This window comes from Gymnogyps californianus, chromosome 17 (assembly GCF_018139145.2).
Source record: "Gymnogyps californianus isolate 813 chromosome 17, ASM1813914v2, whole genome shotgun sequence".
Taxonomy (NCBI): Eukaryota; Metazoa; Chordata; class Aves; order Accipitriformes; family Cathartidae; genus Gymnogyps; species Gymnogyps californianus.
Genome location: NC_059487.1, coordinates 1,736,716 through 1,764,713, shown reverse-complemented (window position 1 = coordinate 1,764,713; position 27,998 = coordinate 1,736,716). Strand labels below are relative to the sequence as shown.

At 45.7% G+C, this 27,998-nt stretch overlaps 1 protein-coding gene across 1 annotated transcript; it reads right to left on the bottom strand.

Annotated features, from left to right (window-relative positions):
* Positions 1-25: 25 nt before the first annotated feature.
* On the bottom strand, positions 26-27,421 carry FAM83C (family with sequence similarity 83 member C). The gene is made up of 4 exons (XM_050907300.1): positions 26,725-27,421; positions 19,411-19,578; positions 14,808-14,932; positions 26-1,389 (listed from the first exon to the last, which is right to left on the bottom strand). The coding sequence occupies exons 1-4, from the start codon at positions 27,277-27,279 to the stop codon at positions 447-449; spliced, it is 1,791 nt and encodes a 596-aa protein (XP_050763257.1). The 5' UTR covers positions 27,280-27,421; the 3' UTR covers positions 26-446.
* Positions 27,422-27,998: the final 577 nt, after the last annotated feature.

Below are 27,998 nucleotides of genomic sequence, written 5' to 3'. Positions count from 1 at the left end.
AGCTCTTTCCAGCAGAACGGCTCCTTTATTTTTAACAACGTTACCCTGCCTTTGACCATTTCATTTTTCAGCGTTGCCCGGTACAAAGAGAACCTGGGTTCACCCTGAAGACCTCAGTGGCCAAACAGTTTCCAGCTGTAGCAATGGTTTTGCTCTAAGTTTGGGGGGAAATGGTTCTTTCCCAAATGGGTAAAAAGAACGTAGAAGTGTGGATTATGTTTATGTCATTTTCTCTCTCCTGCCATGATCTTGTAATTGAAAATTTGAACTGTACTTGCTAATCTCATCTGAATCAGTCATCTGCATATATTAGAAACAGCACAGACACCTTTTAATAGGAACAAGACTAATTTGCCACCCATATTTTGATTTCAAGCCAGATATGATGATTGGTAGGGAAAAGGAACCACTTGAAAATAAGACCAAAGGACACCTCGAGGCCCAGGTCAGAGTTCGAACCGGCTATGTATATGTTTAGATTTTAACTTGTTGTACTTGGTGATCAGATCCAGCTTACTGTGCCCGAGAGTCATTCTTTTCTCAGCCCCATACGCGCTGTTCTTTTCCATCAGCATGTCCTCAGTGAGTTTATCACAGCAAAGAACTACAGGCTTTTTATCTCGTTTTAGCTGGTTGTATGGGGATAGCAGGTCCAATTTTCCTTGTCCGGGACTCTGTCTTTTTTCCATCCCATAAAAAGTGTTGTCATTTTCTGCTGTCAGGTCCCTGGAGGTAGCAGCAGGCCCTTTCTGCTTCATGCTTGTCCCGTTGCTACTGGCATCCTCCGAAAGGGACTGCAACGTCTGCTCCTGTCTTAGTGGGGAGCAGCGGCTGCTGTTAGCATTATTGTCCCCTTGATAACTAGGTTTATTGGAGCTCAGGGCAGGGGAAGGCTCCGGCTGCAAGAATGTCCTTGCTGTCATGAGATTTGATTTGTGATATAAGGCTGGTGTGGATTTATTTGGAGGACTGTTCGGTGAGTCTGGTGGTTCTCCTTGCTGCTTAGGGCAAGTGGGCTTCAGAGATGTGTCTTCCCTCCCCTTCCTATTACCAGAATCCGAGCTTGAATCTTGCTTTTCCTGGTGTACATTGCAGCTGGAGTTTTTCAGAAAGGGAGACACTTTTATGCTTCTGATGCTTACATTGGAAAGGCTGCTGGAGGGGCTCAAGGTTTCAGCATCAGTCACCCATGCGGGTTTTAAAAGGGAGTTGGCAACTTTTGAGGTATTCTGAGAAGAGGGGCATGTTCCAGGATCTGGCACACAGAAGCTGGTCACTGCTCTGGACTCTGCATACAAGTACCGGAATTCCTTGTCAAACTCTGCAACAATTTGACCACGGAAGTGAGTCACCAGGCTGGTGTGGACTTGGCTGCAAAGCCAGGTGAAACTGCGAAAAAAGAAAAAAAAAAACCCACATGTAACTTTCGTTCTCAGAGTGCCAAGATACCTAGCATTGATTTTAATATTTGAGTGATGTATTGCTACTCGATTTATGCCATTAAAACTTTCTCTGAAGTATGCAAGTCTGAGATTACTTGTAGAGATGAATGTACTCATTACATAATTACAAAAGAACAACCCTAAAACGGTCATTTAATTTCAGCTCGGTGATGTAATGAACCGTATGAAAATACAAACAATGAACAAGAAATATCAGCCGGTTTTCTTTAGCTTTATGAAGGGTGTAGAGCAGCAACTGGTCCCTGCCTAAAAAGCACAGCAGCATGTTTCAGGCCTTTTCTTCTCCAGCTTCCTCTTGCCAGTGCTCTCTGCCCAAAAGCAAGGAACCATCGCTTCCCATTCCCCATCCCGTCTGTGTGTTGGAGAGTACCAGCTAACCCTTTGTGGGCAGGCCCGTCAGTCCATGCAGGGGGGTACTGCCGTGTGCGTGGTTTGTATCAAGCAGGCAGTGGCAAGGAGAGCTCCGACTGTCTGGAGATGGTGTGGCTATGGGACAATGAGATACGAAGCACAGGGCCCTGAAGGGCTCTTTCTGCCCAACGTGTATTGCAGACTTTCTAGCTCAGCATTTGGCTAGCACAGTACACTGCAACCATACCTTCCACAGAGGGTGAGGAGACTGTTTCGGGGGATATCAAGGCACGCCTGGTCTGCTGCTCTCTTCCCTTGCCTTGGCAGGAGCTACGTTCTCATGTCCTTAACATCTGCAATACGTGATGGACTTGAAGGAGCCACTTAGGCAGGCAGGAGGGTGAGGAATGGAGATCTTGGGCACTGCCTTGAGGAGCAGAGGTCTCCAGAGCCCCACAGGAATACCTCGGGACAGGAAGGCTGATGATGCTTTCCGTAAGTATTGCTGTGAGATTCCCCAGACTCTTTCCATCTTTTCCTTGCCGTCCAGTTAAGAGGTGCATGGTGTTTGAAGTTCATGAGTCCTTTGCTCAGCAAGTCCAGTCCCCTGCTCTCACAGTACAATGTCTTGGGATCTTTTCTGGGAGCTTGTTATGTTCCGCCTTAAAATGAATTAGGTTTTGCCCCAGCTGGGGAAAAACTTCCACTAATTGCCACTCTGCATATTTGCCTTATCTGTTTAACCCTACCTGTTGTTTGTACCAAAACTGTAACTTAATTAGCTCTCCCCCCATATATCTACAAAGAGTAACCACATTTCTCCTCCCAGTCTTCATTTTCCTAGACTAAACAGGGAAGCTCCTCTTACAGGGAAGCTCCTCAGGCTCCTGGTCATCCCAGTCATCAGCTGCTTCTTTTATTCTTGCTACAGTCAAACCAGATTAGCAGACTAATTGTGTTAAATAAAACAGAACCTTCACAGATGGAAGTATCAGCTTAGGGCTGCATTATCAGCTGCTAAAGCAAGATACTGACTTTGACAAGAGCAGGATGAAATCACAGAAACTACAGGAGAGCAATTGTAATGGGAGATTCCAATTATTCTCAAGTAAATGTCATTTCAGGACAAGATACTGGCACTATGTTTTGGGACCTCATCAATGTTTACTTCACAAGACAACTATTTGGGAACTTTTAGTAGGAAAACCAGCTCTTGGCTTGTTCCTGAGCAGTATGCAGTTGTTACGGTTCATAATGTTGTTTCGAAGAAAGTAGTATACTTACACTCAGCATACACACCCCCCAAAGAGCAACATAAAATGAAAAGATCAATACTCTTCTGCTTAATATCAAAACAGGTAAATTAAGTAAGAATGAAGAAGTAGTGAAAGAGTGAAAAACCTTTGCGGGTGGCACGAAGAATATTCAGAAATACCATGCTGGAGGCTCAAAGCAAATGCATACAACTTCACAGAGAGACATGAGAAAAAGAACCAGAAGATAGCTGGGATGGCCAAATGACAGAAGAGACGCTATTAAGACCAGAAAGCCCATCTTTCGAAAAGGTTGGGTCACGCATTGCAAAAGGCATAAGAAATAATATTCAGCTCTCTGTAGGGCTAGCACATGGTCCACATGTAATAGGAGTGCTCAGAGAATTCCTCTCCATCAGTGTTTATTGTACAGGAGCTTGGGATGATCCCTGCCCTGAACCCACCTTTATAGAGAACCTAAGGGAGGATCAGTCTCATGTTGAAATCTCTGTAGAAGAGATTAGAAAACATATCAACAAAGCAGACAGTAACAAATTGGTAGGACCAGGTAACATAACCCAAGAGTGCCAAAAGAATGCAAGGATGAAATAGCTCAACTACTAACCAGGATGTGTTAACTCTCACTTGAAAGTGCCTTGGTTATCAGAAGAGTGGAAGGTTGCTAATGTGATACAATTTTTTTAATGTTCCAGACCATTAAGTCTCATAACTGCACAGCACAAATTAGTAGAGACTCTTCTAAAGAATACAATTAATGGACATATAGGTAAATATGGTATAATGGGAAAGGTGGCTTTTGCAAAGGAAAGTTATCTTTCACAAGGCTGTGAGAGTTCTTTGAAGAAATCCAAGAGTCCAGACAGGGGAGATTTCGTGTAGCCTGTATCGACATTGTCAAAGTGTCTATCCCAGAGGCACTGCCTGGCTCCCAGGAGTGCTGGCGTTCCCGTCCACGTTGCTTACAGCTATTACCCTTCTACACAAGAGCGCTGCGTCTGCACTGCACAGTGCTTAGACGTATCCCAACTCAGGACCTACTCCACTCACACATACACTTGTGTTCACTTGAACTCCTCAAAACCACAAATGCGCTCAGAGGGCCGAGCACCCTCTCCTCTGGATGGGCGGGCTCGCATCCCTTGCACTGTGAGCATTGTCCCACGAACTGCGAGAGGACCCTGGCCAGCCAGGTGGAGGACAATGCCTGCCATCTCTGTTCACCCAGCCTGGCACCGCTGTTGCCAGCAGACCTGGAAACAGAGCTGTGCAAGCGGTCATGCTTGCCCTCCTCGTTCTGGCTAGGAGGTCTCATGTCTCAGACTCAAATGGTCTAGCAGGAACATCACAACAGCTACCCATCAAGGCCTCTGGCCTCACCTTAGCAGGAGGTAAACAACAGGTCTTGCTTAGGTTTTCCTTCCCTCCCCAGATAAAGTGACTTCCACCTTCTGTCTTCTCCCAGCACCCTCTGGCCCAAGTACTGCCTCCCTGCCGAAGCGCACGAGAGAGGTACACCCAGCCATCTCCTCTCATCCACATGAACTGTCCTTTCCCCTGTAAGGGGAGCGGCCGCAGATCCAGCAATACACTCCCCTGGCCTTATGACTGTCCCTGCCACTGATGCCTCTTATGGCTCTTTCCCCAGTCCAAGCATTACTGTGTCCCAGTTTCCCATGCCGATCCAACGGGGGCCTGCCACTCTGTGTCACGACAGGACCTGGAAGGAATCATCCAAGTCCCCGCAGTGGCACAGCCCTCCTCCTTGCCTTAGTACAGGTTTCCACAATAGGACGATGTGGCCTTGCCAGCCATGGCTATTCCCATCGCTACAAACTGATAAGGTCTTTTCCTCCATGAATGGCACGGAGGGAATAGCCAGGGAATGATCATTCTTGGTCTCTTCTGGTACCAAAATGAGGCGCTGAATGAAGTTAACAGGTTACAAATTCAATACAGACAAGAAGAGGTAATTCCTTGCACAACACAACACGCAGGCAAGCTGTGGAGCTCCTCACTGCAGGCCACTCTGGATGCTAAAAGTTCATGTGAGTTTCTAAAAGCGGTAGGATTCTCCTGTCATTATTTTTTCCATAACAAACTGCTGCACACCCAGATCCCGTATCCAGTTCTGAATCACCCTGGGGCACAAATTACAGGAGTCTGGGAAAGGATCCCTGTAGGACAGGATCCCTTCCCTGCCTTGCTTTCAGACACTCCTGGAACAGGAACCCTCCAGGAACCCGTGCAGCTCAGCCTTCGGCCAGGAGATGGAGTTGGAACATCACCTCCCGGGAGGCGGGCGAGCCCTGCCCGTCCTGCCGCGGCATCCCCTGCCCTGCCCTGGCGCTCGGGCTGGGGCTGAAGAGCACCCTGCGGGGCTGCAGCCGAAGTCTCGGCCTCAGCAGCATTTCTGACGACAGGATTAGTTCTTCTGCGTGCCCCTCTGTAAAACGGCAATACGGCCTAGGGTGGCGGTGCCCTTTGTACAGCTGCGTTGTACGGGTGACGCGCAGTTCTTCACGCTCAGCTTCTCTGCTTCGGCTATTTCCAACTGGTGAGACACCAGTTTGCAGCAGGTTTTTTGCTTCTTTCAGTAGTCTCTCATACTCATTTTTATTGCTTTTCTGTCACTTTGTCAAAGGCATTCTTTTCTTTCTGTATGCCAATACAAACTTCTGTGTATCATTTTTGCTCATTGCTAAATGTAGATACTACATAACACTCATTACTAGACCTTTAATTTCAAGTGACATTTTCTTTGATAAGATGACAATAATCTGACTTTATTGTAGTAAGCTCTTTAAGCTTGCTTCCAGTGCACTTGAAATCATTTCCACTCCTCATTTTTCATCTTCATTTTGATTAAAAACAGTGCAATGTATTCAGTTAATTTGGGCATCGATCTCAGTTATTTCTTATTCATCCTTACAGCAGCATGCCTTGTCTCTTTCTTCTGGATTCACTTTTTATTTATATACCTGAGGACTGCCTCCTCTTTGCTTCGGCGTGCGCTGCAAAGTTATATATAACTTATCTTCTAGCAATGCTCACTTTATTGCTATACATATCAGCCTGGGGTTTCCTTGCTGATACACTATGCTTTCCATTCCTTATGCACTCACTTTCTGTTTAATTATAATTTCTTTCTTGATGGTGACTGTTCATTGAGTTAGATCTGGAACTCGCTCTTAAAAGCTCTTTTCTCTTGCTTGGGACATGGATACCTGCGAGTATGAGCACCTTTCTTTTAAAGAAATTCCAAGCCTCCTCCAGCTTCAAACCCATGTAGCTTTACCTGTCCATTGCCAAACACTTATGTACTTAGTTTTTTCTTCCTCTGTACTGAAGCCAGGTGCAGAGCTTTTGTAATCCTTTCAACTTTCTCCTCTCATTTTTTCAGTTTCAGTTGTCGTGTCAGCTTCAACCCCAAATCTTGAGTTTCTTTCACTACCATATAGCAAACAATGAGCTCCGTCCTCTCTGTGCCAGTGGCAGGACACATACCGACACTTTGACCGCCTTCCATTTTGAGCTGAGAAATTTGATCTCTTCTAAGGCAACTCCAACAGCCACGTAACTCCCTTTCAGGCTGACAATACCACCTCTTTTCTCTAGTCCTAACCTGGCAAATGTTTACTCTAGTTTTCCTGTTCAGCTCTAGCACCATTTGCCCTTAGGCTCCTCTCATCTGCTGCATTAGTAAATGTCTTCATATCCTTCACTCTGTTATGTTAAGTAAGTGCTCAAAGAAACATACTATTTCTTCTGGTGCCCAGAATAATACTAAATAACTAGCTATATAATTATATTTAGGATTTTAGATTATTGCTTTTCCTAGATATCTCAATGAACCCTGTTTTCTCCTTGTCTTCATTTAGAGGAAAAATAACGTTAAAGATGGAAAATACAGGGAAATATTTAATCAATAAACACATAAGAGTTAAGAGGTCTAAAATAATTTGCCCACAGTTGTTTAAGATAAGAGCAGTGAGCTTATTATATTTAGAAGACTCTCCAAAAACATGCCTGATTCATACCAATAGGCAGCAATATATCTGAATGACTTCAGCTTGCCAAGAATATTTTGGAAAATAAGAACTTTTACAAAACTATCAAGGAAAATGTCAGCATAGAGAACAACAGTATCAACATATGGTGTTCAATATGAAAATGTCAATATGTATACTATCCTTGCTGCATGCATGTAATACTGCATATAGGGCTCATAGAAGAGAGAATCTGATGGCTAGAGATGTAACTAGAGACTAAAAATGGATTTCAGGCATGATTTGAGCATGCATTTGAGGAGAAAAGAGTCTCTTCTTACAGCTGAAGAATTAAAAGACACTTACTGAGTACCTGAATAGTCAAGGATAGTGTAGGAAAATACCCCTCTGCAAGAGAGGCTGCAGAGAGACTAGACATCTGGATTCACTGTCAACGTAGAAGGATGTATTGAAACTCTAGAGGGGTCTAGCATCTTGGCTCTGGTGCTATCCAATATCTTCATGAGCAGCCTAAATAATGGAAGAGTGTACACTCGTTAAATTCACAAATCATATCCAATGGAGAGGGACTGCACAGATATGAGTTTGAAAAAGGTTCTGACAAAAATGGATGCAGTTCAACAGGAAAATATTCAAAGAAAATACATTCCAGGCAGTACGAGCAGGTACACAAATACAGGCTGGAGAATGAGTAGGCAGCAGCTCTGGGGGTTAGAGCATGTCTTAAGGAAAACACGTGTCTGTAGTGTCACAGTGTTGGGGAAAAAAGCAAACATCCTGGGGGTGTATGAACTACATTGTGGCCTACAAGACATGCGTAATCCTTTCACTTGACTTGAATCCTCTGAGGAACAGGAGATGTTGAGTCTGGAAAAGAGACAACTGATGATGAGCGTGGTAACTGTCCCCAGGTTGTACAAACCAAGCTATATGGAAGGTACTAACTTGTGTTGGTGTCCGTAGGAGACAGACAGCACACAGATGTAGTCCTCCGTGATTCAGTGCTCAGGCAGGATGACAGCAAAGAATGAAGAGTGAGTTACTCGCTGGGATGAAGGACAGTAGAGACATTTGGATCTAAGTTATGGAGCACTACAGAGAAGCCACTGGTCAATGTCTGTATAGGTCCCGTTAACATAAAAAGAGAGAGGATGAGTCTTGGGGGTAAAATAAAAGCATCTAAGTAGGAAGCTAAAAAAAGATCAGGATTTTATTGATAGCCTTATAAAATGCTCCATCTCCCATGCTTAGAATGGGACAGAGAAGTAAAAGAGCATTTCAGGAAATGGTTATGGAAATGATGTTAGGGAAAGGACGGTAAAATCATAAGGAAATGGAAAACTGTAGGAACATAGTGACTCTATAAAGAAAGCTGGATTCCATCTTAACCTAAATGAAACCTGGCTGCAGCACAATATAATGCAGAAGATATAGGGAGGCTTTAAATTAGAATCTGGAGCAAAGCTGTGATGTGTAGAAGGCCACACAGTTTGTGATTGCCCCCTTTACCTTAGGAATAAAAGCAAGAAAACTGTATTCTGATATAAGGACAGGACGGAAATCAATGACACTTAGGTAAGAAATTAGAAGCAATGAAGAACATCTGAACAAATAAAACTGTGATTAGAAAAGTGCACAGTGGTGCAGATCAGATACAAATGTTTACATGCATACATAAATTTTATGAGCTAAAGAAACAGATAGATGTTGTGAAATACCTGAGCTGAAATGATGACTCTGACACAGGAGGCATTTCAGAAACTTACTGGGTAGAAGAAAATCAAGGAACAGTGTAACCGCAAGGGTAGAAATTATACAGCAAGGACAAGTAAAGGATATGTTGCTGGGGCAGTGGCACAATACGTTAAAAAAAAAAGTCAACTAAGGTGAATGATATATCAACAAATGAAATATATTCCTGTTGGATTAAAATTCCACTCCCAAACAGGAAAAACATAGTATTAGGGCTATACTGTGAACTTTCTCAGCAGAGTGCTGATGGCAAATATGCCATGCTAAGGAAGTCCTAAGAAGGCAGAAAGCAGAGGAATAAAGGGAGATTCAGTTGTAGCCATGTTGAATGGGGGCCATTACTAGGAGAGTTGCAGAAACTGCACTTTAGGCACTATAAATGACTGCTTTTTGGAAAAACTAACCAGAAAACCAACAAAAGGAGAAATAAGATTACCAGTTCAGAAAGTTTCTTTGGAGAGGCCACTCGGCAAAAAAATAACCATGACGTACCCATATCAAATATTCTTTCAGGACCAAAATAATCCACAACAGTAATACTTAACTTAAAAGAGAAAGTGAGGAATGCTATTAAAAAGAAATTTAAAAGAGTAACCAAAAAGGTTAAATGCTTGAGGCAGCATGAAGATTGTTTAAAGATGCTATATTAGAGTCTCAGAGAAAATGTACCTATCAAAATAAAGACATTTTAAAACATCCAAAAAGTCACCATAGTTAAAAGGCACATTAAAGGAAAATATTAAAGTAAACAGCCTTCAAAAACTGGAAGTCAGCAATTTTCCAATTATTAACCAGTGAATAACCTATCATTTAAAATTGAACATAGTAGCAGAGGAATGGAAAGTAGTAAATGTGAACCTTTTAAAGAGCTCCTGGAAAACTACAAACCAGCCAGTCTTATTTCCATACTGAACAAACTGGTAGAAGCAAATAGAGAGTAAAATGATTAGATGCATAAATAACTATAATCATAACGCTGAAGACTCAGCATATTTTTGTGGAAGGAAGCCATGCCTCAAAAGCCTCTTGCAGTTCTTTGACAGAGGCAGCAAGCACACAGATGCGTATGATCTGTTTGATGTTGGATACTTGCATTTTCAAAGAGGTTTTGACACGGTCATTCAGCAAGGACTCTTAGAAAAATTAAGTGATCATGGAGTACAAAGGTAGGTCTTCCTGAGGAGTAACAGTTGATTAAAGATGGGATACATATGCTAGCAATAGTTTTAATTTACCCACTGGAATCCCACAAGTTTTGTGCTGGGGTCGCTGCTGTTCAACATATTCAGAAAAGTCCCGAAAAATGGTAGAAAAAGTCCATGTCAGAGCTCATGACAAAATTATCACGGGTGGTCAGAAGAAAACCGGATAATCAGAAGCTGCAAGAGGATCTTATGGTATGTGATGAATAAGTGACAAAACGATAGACAAAATTCAATGTCAATAAATTCAAACTGTTGCAAAAACCCTGTTAGTCTCTGTATATTGACGAGTTCTCAGATATTAACACTTAAGAAAGAGGTCAGGGTTCCCACGGACGGTTAAAAAAAATGATCACTTCAATGTTTAGCATTAGTCAAAAAGGCAAACAGCAGACTAGGAACCGCCAGAACGGGGACAGAGGAAAAGACAGAAGTTGCCGTTATACTACAGTGCTAAAGTGTAGTAGGTGGGGAGATCTTGACCACTTCATGCAGTTCTGGTCAATTCGTCTCCCAAAAGATAGACATTGTAATTATAAAGATCTGGAAGTTCTCCTGCACAAGAAATGACTGAACAGCCGAGGATACTTCAGCTGGAGAAGAGATGATTCACATGAGGGTTTATAATGGAGGAGGACAAAATAATGGATGCAGTCAAGAAAGTAAACAGGAAACAGCGATTTACTGTGCCCCGGTTATGGGAATTTGGGGGCATCAAATATAATTATCTAGCAGTTGGTCTAATGTAAATACAATGGATCACTTCTTCACATAAAACAAATTAAACTGCATAACGCATTGCCAGAGGGTATCGTGGAGGCCAACCATGGTGGGAAAAAGTCTCCAATGGCAAATTGAACATAAAGCAGCACATACAACATATAACCCCAGAGGTTCTGAAACCTCTGATCCTTGCACACAAGATTGCTGAACTGTAAAACCTGCCACTGGCTAAGAACACTCTTACCCTCTTTCCTGTATCATCCCAAGACACCCCTGGATCCACCCTCGATCTTTGGCTTTACTCAGTAACTATTCTCATCCTTTGAATCTAGCTTTCCCATCTGCAGGGAGAGTAATCTAAATATCTACTATACTAGGTATAGTACCAGGCTGCAGTATACCCAGCAGCAGACTTCCTGATTTTCTCCTGCAGAAGTGTTTCTGACCACTGTTGAACAAATTCCACAAAGAGAGACTGTTTCTCTTAGTCCAGAACATCATGTGCTTACTGGGACAGCAGAGGATCAGATATAACACCCTATTCAACTGAATAATTATCTTCCAGAACTCAAGAAGTTTCAGCTATACAGAGATCTATAGAAAGAGAGCACATCGCCGACCCAAATCCCTGCCCCAGAACAGCAGAGGGAGGAACTGACCCAGAGAACCGAATCTGCGTTTTAAGCAATACCCTGACTCTGGGCCACAGGGAAATAAGATGTTCCTCCAGCTGTGGAGTTCAATCCAGTTGACAAATGCTCAGTTTTAGCCATTCAAAAATGAGTGGTCTCAGTTATCTAACCCCTGCCCCCTGCAGTCAATGGAGATGGAGAGATGTTTCCAGGCAGTGATTCACTCCATTGTTCTTAGATACATGTCTTAGGACGGTCAAAATGCTGCCAGACACTGCTCTCCATATTGTTTATATAGAGGCTCTACATAAGCAGTTTTGACTGGATACTTCCACTTTTCGCTGCCAGAGTTTGATAAGGTGAGACCTCCACACTCGGAGATGATGAAGTCAGAAGCAGAGGAGAAGGTGCAGCTTGGAGCTACAGTACTGATGAGGACACTGGTAGATTGAGGGTCCAGCATGCGCTGGCTGGGGGATGGAAAAGAGAGAGAAAGGGAGAGGGAGAGCAGTGGTCAAGGAGACCTGGTGGAAGGAGAATAAAGTATGGCCAGGGCACCAAATTCACAGAAATATCAGAAGAGTCTGTCCTGGGGAGTTGCACTGTTTGTGAAGGATAATACAATGTGCAACAGCGTGAAAATACTGTGGGAAAGGTCTGTAGGTGAAAAACTCAGAGTCTAGTAATAAAAATATAGTACAAGAACAGTACTCCTGACCCCCTGATCAGACCAGTGATGGTGATCAGACAATGTTAACTGAGATTACAGAGGCTGCAAAATTAGGACAGGTAGTAATAGTGGGAGATTTCATCCACTCATATACATACTAGGTTAATGCTTCACTGGGATGAGCTGTGGAGAAAAACTTTATGGAAGCAATAAATGATTACTTGCCAGAATTAACTAGTCTAAATTGTTTGACCCACAAGAAAAGATGCTATTCAGGATGTGGTCTGGAATGATGCATAAGACTCGATTCCCGAGGTAGAAGTGGAAGAGCTCATTTGTAATAATGCTCACAACACAATTTTAACTCTGTAGTGGGAGAGAGCAATCTAAATAAATGCAGCACGCGGATATTCAATTTCAAGAAAGGTAACTATGTAAAAATGCAGCAATTAGTCAAAAAAAGCTGAAAAGGAGCAGTCCAAGAAACCCAGGATGACTATGGCTTGTAGGTTGTTCAAAAATGCTGTACTGGCAGTTAGGAAATTGGTGGGCCCATTTGAGACCTATGGATCAAAAGGGGCATTCAGTGATGGCAAGATCGTAGCAGAGAACCTCAGTGAATTTTTTGCATCCATTACTAATGCTGGTGACACTGAGACGTGTTTCACTCCTCTGTACCAGGGCCTCTGCAAAGGCTGCTTTGCTGAGGACTGGGAGGTTTCCACTATGATCCCATCTACAGAGAGGGCTCTGGACGTGATCTTGAGGCCCACATACCACTGGAGCTGACCTCCACCCTGGGACATGGCAGAGCGTGCTGTGAAGACCAAGATTACTGATGGCATGGAGAAGCACAGCCTCTTGCGAAAAGGTCAACAGGGCTACTGTAAAGGCAAGCCCTGCCTCACAGACCTGCTGGAGTTTGGTGAGGGAGCCACTGAGTACGTGGGTAAAGGGACCAGTCAACTACATATTTGGGGGTTTTCAAACAGCCTTTGACAAGGTTCTCCACCAAAGCCTTTTAAGAAACTAAGTTGCCATGGGCATGGAGGAAAGATCTTGTTATGGACTGAGAGCTGGTGAAAGCATAGAATGCAAGGGTAGGGCTTAATGGTCATTTTTCAGCATGGGTAAGAGTCAGCAGCGAGGCCCCAGAGACTGGGCTGGGACTGGTTTTCATCCTATTGGGGACCTCGGCCATGGAGGGGTGCAGTGAAATGCCCAGGTTTGCAGAGGATCCTCAATTCCTTCAGGTGGTTGAATACCTCACTGAAGGTGAGGAAATCCAGAAAGACCTCACAGAACTGAGCAAGTGGACAAATATGTGGCAGATGAACTTCAGTGTAGGAAAATGTGGTGTACCCATAGGGAAAAATGATCTGTATCAGGCCTGTATGATGCTGGACCTGGAACAGCTCAGGAAGGAGCTCAAAATCGTCGTCAGCAGTTCTCTGAAATCATCAGCTCAGTGTGCAATGGCAGGTAAAAAATTCAATGAATGTTGGCCATTGTCAGCAAGGGTGATAATAACAAAGCAGAGAGCATCATTTTGACCCTCTATTACACCTTGGTGCAGCCATATCCTGGGGGCTGTGTGGGATTCGCAGGGAGTGTTGCGAGCGGCCTTGAACAATTAGACATAGCCTTGAAAGACATAGAATAAGGGAGTAAATAAGTGATGAAGCAGGTGCGCAGAAAAGAAGCTGAAGACTGAAATAACTTGGAACACAGATATGAGACCGAAGCCAGAAGACGTGTGTCTTGCTCGACAGCACCAATCAGAAGCTTAGCCGCGGCGCGTGAACAGAAAGTATTAATTAATCATGGAACAAGCCTGAGCGCGTGGACAGCTAATGAATCTATATAAGCACAAATTTGTAAACAATAAAGGTCTTTGGTTTTACCCGCACCAGAGTCCGTGAACCATCCCTACAGGGCTGCATGCAGTTTTGGTCTCTGCATCTCAAGAAGGACATAGTGAGGTTAGAGAGGGTGCAGAGAAAGATAATTAAAATGACTGAGGGATGCAGCAGCTGCCATACGAGGAGAGACTGAAAAGGCCGAGGTCTTCACTTTAGATAAGAAAAGGGCAAGGAGGGTGGATAAGATGGAGGCTTGGAAAATTGTGAAAGCAATGACTTAGCTGAATGTAGAACAGCTATTTTACCAATCTGCAGCACTAGAACTAGGGGCACTTCATGAAATTAGTAGGAGATTGGTTTAGAACAGACAATGAGTTAGGGCAAATTCATGGACAATAGGTACAGAACAGGTACTGAAGGATAAGTAGGGATGTATGCAACGATTGCGCATGCTGTGGGAGGACAAGGGGGATGGACCACAGACAGCAGTTTGGGCTGCTCTCCCTAAACTGGAGACAGAATCTAGGCTAGGTGGAGCATCATCTGACTTGGTAGAACATTTTTTACATTTTTAAGAAATGAAGCAATACTCATAGACAGATGTGTCCAGGAAGTGTCAGTGTTGGCAGACAAACAGTTAATGCTACCTGAAAGCTAAACAGCAAGGTAAGAGCAAGAGGATAGAGTAGAAGAAGGTAAAGCACCAAAATGAAACCTGACATTTATAAGGGGAAATGAACGGGGAAAACAGTGTATCATTATCATGGAGGAAAAAAAAAAAAAAAAAAGAGCTACATTATTCAGTTTTTTGGTAATGAATATTTTCTCAGTGTCACCAGTCTTTGTCACAGTGGTTGCTACTTTTTCTTACCTGTATGTACCAGCAAGAACTTGGTCACAATCAATCAGGATAAACTTCTCCAGAACCTGGCCTGCAAATTTCTTGCCTGCTTTGCTGTAGTATGTGTCTCCACTCAGACATCTTATGCGCATGTTCTGAAACCAAAGACAGCAGAGTTGGTAAGGGGACATGTATTGAACTAAACCGAAATGTTCCCCTATGCATCATTGATGGACTCCCTCAAGCAGCAGCTCTGCTCCCAGAGGCAGAATGCAGCAAGGCATTAAGTATTTCTTGGCTTCTACATACCAAATATTTTGTCACGCTGTCTGCTTCTATAAGATAAAAATACCAGCAAGTATTAACAAGTTGCACTTAGGTACAAATGCTGGTATGAAAAAGATTTGGAGAATCCTATGAGCCTACAGATCATTTCTGAATTATGTAAGACTATACAATTTTTTCCAGATTATTGATAATATTCAACTAACCACACTACCTGATGGCTCTGCGTTTAAACTAAATTTTGACCCATAACAACTAGCCGGTTTCTAATCAATCGAATGTGCTGTTCTGATTTTATACAGTGACAGGCTTCTTAAAACCAAAGTATTGCTCAATAAAAAAGATTTACAGAAAGGTATGTCTACATTTTAAGAATTGCCTTTTATCAGTATATTTAAAAATGATATTAAATTTTTCAGCTGCTGTACTCAAGTGAAACAGACCTGATCCTCACCTGTTTTAAAGACTGCAAAGAACTTCTCTGATACAACTTCGGCCTGTAAAACCGACTGCCCAGCACAAAATGGGAAATAAGGCTCTCGGTATCCATCAGGAGCCTTTTTCATAATGTGAGGTTTTCACCCGTAATAAAAGTTATTTACACCTCAGTTGGGGAAGGCAGAAGAGAACAGTCACTGGAAACAACTACTGGCCTGCTCTATATGATACAGTGCCAAACAAAACATCTTGTATGTAAATAAACACCCCTAAGGCTGCACCTACACTGGCCTGCCAGATCATCCCTTACTGCCTGCCCCTCCAGGCCAGCTCCCCTGCCACCGGCAGCGGCTTTGGCATACCAGGAGCTGTCACAAACTGCCACCACCTGCGTTTGGCCCGGCAGATCCCTTTGTGGGCAGCTCATGCCTGCCTAGCACCAGCCCCGCAAAAGACAAAGACCCACGGCAGCCGGTACGGGCCGCACGCGCCGCTGCCGGGCCATTTTGCCTCTTGGCGGCGGTGGGTGCTGCCCGCGGCCGGTGGGCGCTCCTGGTGGGGGTGGCAGCCGCCGCTCCGCCATGCAGCAGATTTCAGTCCGGCCGGACACAGCCGTTTGTAACAGCCAGTGCTGCGGACAAAAGACAAGCACGAATAGTTGTGATTTGCCTACAGATGTTCTCCGTGGGGCGCAGACCCACGCCCCTGCCACCCCTCCAGGAGCTGCTCCTGGGCATCGCTGTGCCCCCTTCTCCTCCTCCTCCTCCTCTTCCCGGGCAGATTGAGCATGCGTGGGCTCCCCAGGCCGCCTGTACACAGCCAGGGACCGGCTTGCCCAGTCTCTGGCCTTACGTGGTGTTCACAGCATGGAAGAAGTTGGGCCTCAGGGGTGAGGAGCAGGAGGCAGTCACCCTGCAGCAGGTGACTCCATTCCTGACGGCTTTCCTCTTCTGTCAGAGTCTCTGCGGGCAGGAGGTGGGCTTCCCGAAAACATCTGCTGGGGAGCTCATCGCAGCAGAGTGGGAAAGGCTTGACTCTCACATCGTGCTGAGGAAGCCTCCCCGCCCACCCAAGGAGCACCATTGCCTTCAGGGCTTCGTAACAGCAGCAAATCTCCTCCAGGCCAGGGCCCATCTGACCCAACAGCCTATCTCTCGCAGCGGGCAATGGCAGCTGGGGAAGAGCAGGAAGAAGGCAATCATTTACGATGCTGCCCCCTAATATTGCTGCTGACTGTTTTCTGCTCAGGGGATTTCCTGAGCCTCTTGTGGTTTGTCTTAGTGGGAACCCCCCTGGACCTCTTCTCCAAGTACTTGTCCAGTCTTCTCTTGAGTTCATGGAAACTTTTAGCAGGGACAGAGCTGAAGGTTCACAATCTTTGCACTGCAGCTCTCACTTGTTGCCTTCTTGTGTCCCAGAACATGTCCTCATCTGTCACCTGTGAGAAGGGAGAAACTTTTTCCCCATAAGGACAGTTATGCACTGGAACAAGTTACCCAGAGAGGTTGTGCAGTCTCCGTGCTTGGAGATTTTCAAGACTAGACCAGGTAAGGCCCTGAGCAACTATGTCTGACCTCACAGCTGACACTGCTTTGAGCAGGAGGTTGGACTTGACAACTTCCTGAGGTCCCTGCCAACTTGCATTAACCTGTGATACTCTGAAATGCCACCACAAGTTGCTGATACAGAGCAAAATACGCTGGATGCTTGGGGAGGGGTTCACCTAATCCTGTTGCCAATCAACACAGGGATTTTTTTTCTTCCAGTGCTGAGGTTTTAGTAATACTAGTTCTCACTGGGAGGAGCTTCCTCTCCCCCCCACAGGGAAGTTAAAACCACTTCAAGTAAGTGATATCCCATAGATTTGTTGCCACAGTATTTCTTCACTCCCTCTACCCTTTCCAAGGCTGGGCGAGTTTCTGGTATCTGGCCTATTTTTTCCATCTTCTTCTTTCTCTTGGCAATCCAGGCCCCGAATTGTCCAAACAAGATGAGAATCCTGCAGTCTTGCAGGTACCACTCTCACTCAATTTAGACAGTAGTTTTAGGTTCAGCAGATGGCCATTTGAAAAAATCCAACAGTTAAGTCTTCTGCTGTGACCGCTGCCAATGCTCGATGCACCACTGTGGGATTTGCTGATGTTCAGCACCAGGATTTGACACCAGCGGCCTCACACAATGTTCTTAGAAGTAAGATGCTGGAGGGGCAATTGCCCCAAATTCCCCATTAAACCCCAAATTGTCACCAATTATTCCAAACAGAGATTTACCATCACATCCTGTCGCAACTCAGAGCCAGGAATAAAATACGTACACTCATTCCACTTAGATGTGAATATCAAGCATGTATGTTAATGTACGGCTTGAGATGCAGCAGCTTGAGAGGCACGTCACATTGAGACCTGCCGATGAGTCACTGAATGGGGGAGGCAAGTGTTAATTAGCCTTTTAAGCACAAGACATGACATCAGGTCTAACAAAAAGACGTAGACATCTCCATGGATATAAACTCATTCTAATTTTAATTAAAAACAATGGCCAGGCTCTTGGATAAGAAGCAAGTAAAATAAATTTTGGAGAGATGGAATTCATCTGGATCCACCAGGTGACTTCAGTGATGCAGTTGTTCATGAAAGCAAACATGCTCCAGCATGAAGCAGTTTTCCCTAACAGTCGCCATCTCAAGACGCAGGATGAAATGGGTCTGGCTTGTGAGAAGCAAGAAAGGACAGAGCATCACCAACATGGGGGAAGAAGGAAGCCTCTCTAAATTCACCTTTGTGTAGACAGGTTAAAAATGAGGGGAAATTAAGACATTTGTAACTGCATCTATTTTGAATGCTGTAAAACATTATTTTTGCATTTTCCCTAGCCCGTGTTTTAGTTAAGAATGGTTTTGAGGTAACTGGATAACTTCCAAGCGTTCCCCACCAAGACGAAGGGAAAACATATGAAATTGGTGGCTGGAAGAGAATCAGTCTCTCCAGGGAATCCTATGCACCCAGCGAAGGAGCACAGCCAGGACTGCTGGCCTTGCAGGACTAACAAATAACAACAAAAACCCAACTTCCATTGATAGGTGGCAGCCAGAAAGGGTATATGGGGACCAGCAAGACACTGGGGTGCATTTCCAAGTCTGCAAGTTCCCAAGAGAGCTTGTCGCACTGACGCATTAATTTTTATTGTTCGCCTGCTCTGGCCACCACACCCCATTGCTGATGGGCACCCCACTGAGTGGGGAATCAGGCTCTTCACAAATCCCTCATGAACCCGCAAGTGAATCGCAAAGCCTAAAAGCAGATCTTAACATGAGACTTTTAACATGTGGTTTTACATTGAGGCAGTGCAGCAGGGCTAGGAGGAAATGGTGGGTTTTGCATCAGGACATCTGAAGGGACTCACTGCTTCCCTTTCCCACCCAGCTATTGCACTACAGCAGCTCTGGCCAGAATCTAAACTGAGCTCAGGGATCTGAACTGTGAGCAATTTAAGTCTTGCAATTCTATGTCCTAGAGCAGAGGCTGAGAGGGGACAAGGAAAGGAGATGATACAGGTCCACATCAATTTAAGTTTTCTGGTCTACCTCTGTCCGCCTATCTGCACCAGCCCAGCAAAGCGTTCAGTAATGCACTGCATCTTATTGGCCTTGACTTCACACCTCTTGTGTGTAAAACTGAAATGAGGACCACAAAACATCAAGATATGGGACTAAGAGGCTCCTCCATTCCTTCCCCTGTGCTTCCAGACAGATCTCTATTTCCTAGACCAAACAGCCATTGTCTCTTAGCCTGGGACAGTGGGAGAAGGGAGAGGTCCTAGGGACCAGGCAGAGGGAACAGAACAAAGGGTACACAGTTTTTATCAATTCCAAGACCTGTTTATCATATCCAGTGTGTGACTGAAAACTTACTGAGAAGTTGTCCTGAGTAAGAGCCATTTTATTGCACATTTCCACAAAATGCTTCAAGTACTCTTCATCCAGGATCAGGTAAACAGGGACGTGCCGTCTGCTTGAGGCCTCCAGCAGGTCACACAGTATTTCCATGTCTGTAAACAGATCCATCACAATTGCTATTACCTAGCCAGGAGAAAAGAGGTGTGGGAGGAAAAAAAAAAAAAGAAAAAAAAAAATCAAAAAACTGTTGAAATGTCATGCCCAAGTGAATTGTGCTTTAAACTATGAATTAAGTATTCAAACCTCCTGAGTTACTGAGCGTCTGTGGCTACATGACTGGAGATTGCTTCTGGACCTTTATGTTTAACAGCCCTTACCCCACCATGGCAGATATAATCACTTTTAATAACTATGAAGACATTCCCCATCCAGCTACCTCCTGTCCCATCTGTCATTCACAGAAAGAAATAGCCGAAAGGGTAATGCGTGTGCACAGACTCTGAATATCATTGATGCAACAAGTATGTATTGCCTTAAGTAAATATGCCAGAAATACAGCATATAAACAGAAGAGCTGAGACTGACCAAAATCATTATTCAATCGGAATGAGTGACTCCACAGATGACTAGCATATTAATATAAAGAAGTATAATTTTTTTCAGGAAGACATACTGCTAGGTAAGGGAGAAGGTATCTTGATCAAGTACGTACATGTCCTTGTTCCAAGATTACATCCAAGGGGTGACTAGACAAAATCGCAGAATAACGTGTGTGGGAAGGATCCCTTCCCTTTCCCTGCTGGCAGCACTCCTGCTAACGCAGCCCAGGATGTAAGTGATAGTTATGAAACTTAACCGTAGGAACAAGGAATAACACTAACCTTATTTAAAAAAAAAAAAAAAAAAATTCAAGAAAGTCTACCTCAATAAACTGAAGACTTGCAAGATAAGGTCTCCAAGGGAGGGGTTTTAAAAAGGAAAAGAATTTTAAAGAGAACTGCCAGTTCTTTAAAGAATGAGATTGAAGAAGGCCATGGCAACCCATCCCACTGTGGAGCTGGGATGGGAGGCAGCAGACCATCTTGGCTAAATGAATTCTCTGAAAACTGGAAGGAAAATACAGAAAATGGAAGGTAGGTCATGACAACTACCTACTACAAGCGAGCTGACCCAGAACTAGAAAACGCAAAGTACCGTATGACCTGCAATCAGAACAACGGAGCAAGGGAAATCAGCCATAAAAAGATGTGACTGGAGAAGCTGTTCCACTGTTCCTCACAGAGTGAGGCTGCCCGCAGACAACATCAAGGTGGCCATTATTTGGATCAGGAAGGGACTGCTGGGGTCCATCTCTTGGCCATCACCATTAGTGACAGGAATCAGGGGGACATCTCAGAGAAGGAAGGAACAGGGAGGAGAGCACTTGCTGAGCTGGATGATTTGTCAGGCCTGACTCACTTCACCTGAGGGTGCTTGCAGAGCAACCCGGTGACTTAGACCTTGAACCATTAACAGTTAACACTGAGAACTCATGGAAGATGGCAACACGCTGGGGGACTGAAAAAGGTAAAGTAGTGAAGGATTTACCAACAGGCCAGCTTCATTTCAAAAGCTGAAAAGATAATGGAACTACTGACCAAGTATTTAGTCCCAGTCTTTACCATATCTTAGCAGTAAATAAGGTAACTGGTACTTGTAAGTTGTGTGCATAACTCTGATTTTGAGTTTCTGCACCTAGCAGAGGATGCCCAAATAAAGATGACTCAAAAAGCACTGAGTTTTGGAGTGAAGCTCCAATGGCCTACTTTACCCTGCTACTCAACATTCATGCCCTGCACTACACCTTGCACGTAAAATGCATGACACAGTTTGTTCTGCTGCTCATCATGCACCCTGGGAGGAGGTAGGAATCCCATTTTCAAACACCTCCTCTGCCTGTGTTAGAGCATGGCCATGAATGCAATTCTCCATAGTCCAAATCACCCTATGGAGCAGACCATGTCGGGTGAGCTTTCCTCTGCCACTTCTGCTCAGCTGCTCCTCTTCAAACAAAGAGTTAAATGCAGTTGACAAAGAGTTAAATGCAGTGAGGACAGCAGCGAGGTTGACTTTTACGAGTGCAGTGGTTCAAGCTTTAAATAGGAACAGGCTGAATCACGTTCATGGGTCTGACCTGGAATAGCTTCAGAAAAGAGTAGAGGAGCTCCAAGTATCACTGTCCTTGGATGTGGGGACAGGCTCATGTCTCTGCTCCAGACTGGCACGCTGGCCCCAGATTGCCCACTGCCCAGTAGCTCTTGTGCTCTGTTTTCATTAATAAACTGCCTCTTTCCAGGCTCATACTCAGGGCCTAGGTGCTGAGTGGAGGCAGCTGCCGTGGGCAGAGCAGGGCCCCATTGGCTTCCCCATGCTCTCCTGCCCAGTCTTTTGCTTGGCAAGCTGGCTCCTCTCAGCCCCACTCTGCCTGCACACACCATGGAGAGACCCTCCGCACCAGAGCCGTGGCAGAGGAGGGCAGCAAAGCCAAAAGGTTGCTTCCTGCTCCCTTGGGAATTTATCCCTTTTGCAGATGGACAAGATTTCTTGGCTCTATCTGATTTGTCCCCAAAGACCATCTCTGTGATGATGCCTTGAACACTGTCATCGGTCCTCAACATCTTGCAGAAGACCCCAGACCCAGCCCACCACAGCAGGGCTTGGGGAAGAACCTTCCTGGAGGCTGGTGTGATCCCAGGCATCCATGGGGGACACAAGGCAGCTGTCATCAAGAGCTAAAAATCATTCCTACTGTCCAGGCCAAAACCACATCTCCACCCTCTCACCCTGGCCCTGGGAGATACAGGCTTCAGAGCCTGACTCCGAAGGGCACCTCTTTTATAGCCCTCGTCAGTGTTGTCTTCCCAGAAGCCTTATGAGGCTCTGGCAAACTCTTCTCCCTTCCTGAAATGTGCCCATCTGGCATGGACAGCAGAGTCAGCCCTGGAAGAGCTCTGAAAGCAGTGAGAAGCACCTTCAACTTCCCAAATTCACGTTGCTGCTGGGCTATCAGCATTAGGTACCGCTGAGACCCACACAAAAAAGCGGGACTTCACCCTGTCTTTCCACATTGGCCTTCAGCCAAAGACCAAAGGCAATTTAGCCAAATGACTTTGGTGGGCCACTCATCCTCTAATGATGAAGCACCAAGAAAAAACTATAGCCCAAACCTTGTGTAAGGCCTCAGGCAAGTCCCTCTCAGCCACGCTTGCCTCACGATATTCCAGCTCATCTCAAGCTTAGGTCTGAGGCAGGCTTGGCCCTGGAGACAATCTAAACTTGGCTTGGGAAGTCAATATGATGGAGTCAAGACAGACCGATGCTCCTTCGTCCCCAGACCCCACATGCTCAGAGGCACTGCTCGCGCCTAGTGTGCACAGAAGGTCCACGCTTGCTTTTCTCTACCAGTGCCCACAGGCTTTGGCAGAGTTCGGGGCTGTTGCTTGCCCAAAGATGGCACTGCCAGTCTGCAGCGCTCGTTGTGAGAGGGATGGGGCTGAGCAGGCAGTAGCGTGGCTGCGCACGGCATGGCAGCATGTGGCACAGAGTCACCCACGGCACCCAGTGCCCTGGGCTGGATGCAGCTGGCTGCCAGGCAGACCTGCATCTCCTGGCAGCCTCACGGCAGGGCTCCGGCGTCAGCGCGGGAGCAAGCGCCCCAGGCAGCAGGACGCCAGCTTGTGCAAGCTGGGTGGAGCCCTGTGTGATAGTCAGACTCATGTTTTCCGAAGCAGGTCTTCGCTTGGCATCAGGAGGTGGAACAGGCTATAGCTCTGTTCGCGGCCTCCTCACATGCGATCCCTTCACAGGAGCGATTCAGGTAGAGTTGCTCCTGGTGGTGCTGGGAAGCACCCACAGCCGATGTCGGGCAAGAAGGCTGGCAGCCCTATGTGCACTGCAGTTAGCAGCGAGGAGCATTGCAGTGGGGAAAGAGGGGAGGTTGTGCCCTGCCACATGCGCACGGTGGAGATGCAGGCGCCCGTGGTGGGCTGCTCATTCTAAGCATAGGAGCCACAGAACAACCATAAGGGCCACTCAGGTCACCATAGCCTCTCAGTAACCAAAGCAGACAGCTCTTACAATAACATCAGCTCAACCCCAAAACCAAGAAGTTCTGGGGGAAGACAACCCTGGAAGTCTTCCCCTTGAAGCCTCCTAAGAATGTATTGTCACAAAAGTGAGGTCTAAAGCCTCAGAGATAATTTCCAACAGCTCTGTAAAGCAGTGGAAGTTAGGTACCAAAGTACCATCTCCAGTTCGGGCTCCTGACAACTCATGTCTCACATTTAAAAGCCTTGGGTATTTAAGTCAATCTGGCCTTACAAACCTGTATGTCCAGTGCCTCCAGCCCCTCCGTTTCAGTGGTGGGAGCGGCAAGGCTGGGGCTGGCTCAGAGCATCCCTGTTCCTCACCATGCTGATCGCTGCCTCCAAGCCCATGGCACCGCCTTGGCGGGTCGGGACATTGCAAAGACACAGTTGCCCCACAGGCTCTAGAAAATTCACACCTTGCCGTTGTAGGGTTAAGTCATGACATTTCTAAATCCACTTCTGGAAACTCACACTTCAGCAAGTACTGCAGTCATCACTTCGGGAATTACAGCACTTACCAGCACCCCACTGGGGTTGTCATCTGTCTGGTTTCTAACCAGCACAGCTGGTTTTACTGGTATTTGCCAATAGCAGTGTGGTTTTGGTCATTACCGTAGTGTTGCCATTTGAAGCGATACATTGCTTCTCTGGGGGACAATCAGGGACCCTTCTACCATCGCACGTAAATGCGGACGCACAGCCAGTGTCAGGGGTGTACAAGAAGGGCGAAAGAAGCAGCATAGAGAGTTCAAAATAGATTGGAGCTCATCCAACAAAAATAAAATTGTAATAGTATTATCAAATGAAGGCTAAGGTGTGGTTGTGCTGCATCTTCTTATGTCTGCAAAGAGAAAAGCTCAAATCTGAAAATACATCTTCAAAGACAGCTGGTTAAATACAGCAAAGCAGAAAGACAAACCGCACCAGTAAAAGGTACCAATGGAACAAATGTCCTTTTTGCTGATTTGTCAGTACAAATATGCTGTTGCAAAATACGTCAGCTGATGTTGTTCTGTATGACTGTACAGGAGAAAACAGCAAACAACATTTCAAACACGCCTTCCTGTTTACAGGACCCAGGAAAAGCATTCAGAGATCTCAACATCTTTCCCACATCGCACCAGCACTGTATCCCCCTTCTATGTTAGCTGTAAGCACGCAGGAGGAGAAACACTCTAAAGGAGCGATACATGATGAGAGCTTAAAGTCTAGTGGAGAAAATATTTGAAATGCAGAAACAGCAGTTGAAAAGTGAAAAAGCAAGCAGTTCTCCGCACAGTTACTACTGGCACTTCAAGCAAAAGACTCTGGGTTGCTCTTTTGTCAGTAAGACATACAGGTAACATCCTTTTGGATGGTTTGATGAGCAAAATGACTCGGTAACTACTTAAAGATGTGTCACTGGGGTCGTGAATGAGCTGGAACTGCCATCCATCACAGAGTTAATCATGGGAAGCACTGGCAAGATTGTCAGTGCTTTTTCAAGCCAAGCAAAAAAAGTAAAAAGCTCAAAACGTACTTAAAGTACAATAAAGCACCTACTGCCTGGGCAACCTCCCTGCAGCAATAGAGAAGTTCCTGTGAACTGAGAAAGCAGGAAGATGTTTTTCATGTGATTTAAAGGATCATAATATCATCAGAGATCCGGGACACGTGCTAAGCGACAAGGGGATGTTTCTTGGTAGTCGTTTACTTTGTGCATTCTGCCATGACTGTGTCTTAATCCCCAGTGCTGAAACAGATGCAGTAAGTGTCACAGGACTTTTCAGGTCATTTAAGATATCATAAATCAGCTGCCTGCAAGGACAAACAAAGCTTTTTGTCACTTACTTCCTGGACAAAACTTCCCGTATTTGCCTACAAAGGTGCAACAGAAGTTCAGGCATTAAGCAATGGCTGCTTACAGCTGAGCAGCAGCTTACGTGGCAAAACGGTCTTCTTTTGGACAAAAGAAAAAAAGGTCCCCATTTACCTCAGGTCACGCCCAAATTTCAGTGATATGTGCTTCTTTGATGATGTTACGATGAGCTGCTGCATGGCCCCAGTTTCATCTGCTGGGGACAACATAACTTTGTTTGCTCCACTCTGCAGATGGTGATAGCAGATAACACTTCAGCTCAGTCTGCCTGGAAACAGCTTGTGTTCTTGACACAGCTGAAGTCGAGGCGTAACAATTCTTTATCTCCCGCTTTCGGCACTAGGCAGTAATGAATTTAATGAGTGACTGTAAAGTTAAATAAGAAACTACTGGAGTGATAAGAGAAATTGCCTAGAAGCTGACTGGTTAAAAGTGAACTTTGCACTAAAAGTTTACTCAATATCGCCATGCTATTGAAATGAAATACTACAAAAGAAAACTTACATGGAACAGATGAAAAGAACCATAAAGAGGACAAAGACAATAAAAGCTGAAAATGTGTCTGAGATACAGTTGTCCAAGCTGCTGCTTTAGTACACACTAGAGTGGCAAAGTAAAAAGAAACGAGGAGGAGTGTAATTTAGTGAGTAAATTCACGCTAGGATTGTGCTTCGTAGGCAAGTATTGTAGTCATCCAGTTCTTAGTATATCTGAGGGTTGGCAATCTCTACCCAACAAAACTGTGCGATGGGGCAAAATGGGCTGATCTTACTCATCCTCGGAGAGGCACAGACATCAAGTCTACAAGATATTGATGATGCATTCTAACCTACTTCAAACCACAGGCAGGGATTTTCAGTCCCGCAAGTTCACTCAGGTCCCATGTTCTCCCACAGCAACTCACCAGTGGTATCCTCTTGTCCTGCTTAACGTGATGCCCAGGGGTGTAGAAGAGCCCTGGCCGTGCGGACTCCCTGGCAGAGGGCAGAAGGGCTGGCTGGTGCACGCTTGCCGGCCGAGGACAGCTAAGCGTTAACGCTGCACGCCCTGCCACTCACTCGCTCCAGGCTTTGGTACCTTGCTCTGCATGCCCGCAAATATAGACACAGAGTGCCTTAAAGGGCACTGCCTGGATGACATGAAATCCCAGGCAGAAAGGAATTACAGGAAAGGAAAGGAGCAGGAACAGTTACAGATCTGCTAGAGAAAAAGCAATCACATCATGCCAGCCATCTAGAGAGCAGCAACAGCTTGGAGTCTGTGGTGTACAGTTGTGGGACCAGCCACCAGGACTCGGGTGCTGTGGCGCAAGACCCCACTCAAGGGATGCAGCTCTATACGTACCGTCCGTGCCCGGCTGATCAGAGACCGGAGCAAGTCCTTAATGCTGTTAGCTTTGTTTCTTTGGAAAATCACAGTGGCTTGAGTCTGGCCAGACACGGCGAAGAGCGGCATCCCTGGCCACCCCAACTCCAGCTCTGGAGGGTGCACATCAGACATGAGCGGAAAGTAGGTGCCAGACGTTAGTTCAGAGTTGAGGGAGAACCTGTCTCCAGTATCCGCATCGCCAGGGTCAGCCTCTTTGTCTTTCATTGCATTGGGATCTGGAAAGCTTTGGTTTCTCTGATGGCTCATATATTCCATGTCCAGGAGGGAAAGAAAAGGCAGCTCCCGTTCCTCAGCGATGGCGCTCAGGTAGCCACGTTCCCCCTGCTCAAGAAAGGCGTCTATGGCAAGCCTGGCTGTTTCACTGTGCTGGAGCACCAGTGGGGTGGGCTCCCTCCACCACGGCTTCTTCAGCTGCTCCAGGCGGCTCTTCAGTGGCCCAGACACCCCTTGCTGGCCCCCATAGCTGCGGTAGAACTGGGGTCTCACCTCTACTGCTAGGTAGTTGAACATGACCGGAGCTGTTGATGCTAAGAAGTGCCTCTCCAGCTGGACTAGTCCTCTGTCCGACTCCAGGTCTTTTCTGGCCCTCTTGCACCCCTGAGCTCCTCCCAACAGGTTCCTTCAGGACTCAGCATGAGCTCCACTCCTCCGCTTGGGAGTTAATCACCAGGTACAGCCTCCCACTCTGGGGGAGGAGCTGGCTTTCCCCAGCTCCCTCACTTGGCTTCCTCAAACACACACCTGATACTTGGTGCTTAGAGTATCCCTTTTGCAAGGGGAGGAAGATCAGCTCTTCAAGCTGCTCCTTCCCTTCCCTTTTAAATGATTCATGTACTGCCCTCCCCTTCCCTGCTGAGAGGTCCCCACCCTTGGCCAAGCAGGCTCTAACCTGTTTTGTCCCTGATTGTGCTCACAGTGGAAATGCAGATGCTGAAACTTGTTCCTGCTTGAAATTTGTTCCAAATCAAACATGCTTCTCAGTGTCAGTTATAATGAAATACAAATATCCCAAGTGGGTAATCAGACTCGGCCAAGAAACTTATTCATCCCTGAACGATGGCTAACGCTCCTCCTTAGCATTTCTTGGGAGCCTGGGCTCTGCTGGACTGGCACCTGGCAGAGAAGCCAAAACACCATCTTTTTTGATATCACAGGCTCACAGCGTTTGTATGAAGCACAGCAGGAATCTTAGCAGAGATCATGTCATTAGATACCACAGGCTACAAGAG

What these genes read in the sequence shown, in the direction of transcription:
- FAM83C (XM_050907300.1), bottom strand. Translation starts at nt 27,279, where the DNA reads ATGTTCAACTACCTAGCAGTAGAGGTGAGACCCCAGTTCTACCGCAGC. An exon ending in TGATCAGCCGGGCACGGACG is followed by an intron (nt 19,579 to 26,724) that starts GTACGTATAGAG and finishes TCTCCTGGCTAG; the next exon opens with GTAATAGCAATTGTGATGGA. An exon ending in GTTCTTGCTGGTACATACAG is followed by an intron (nt 1,390 to 14,807) that starts GTAAGAAAAAGT and finishes CTTTTTTCGCAG; the next exon opens with TTTCACCTGGCTTTGCAGCC.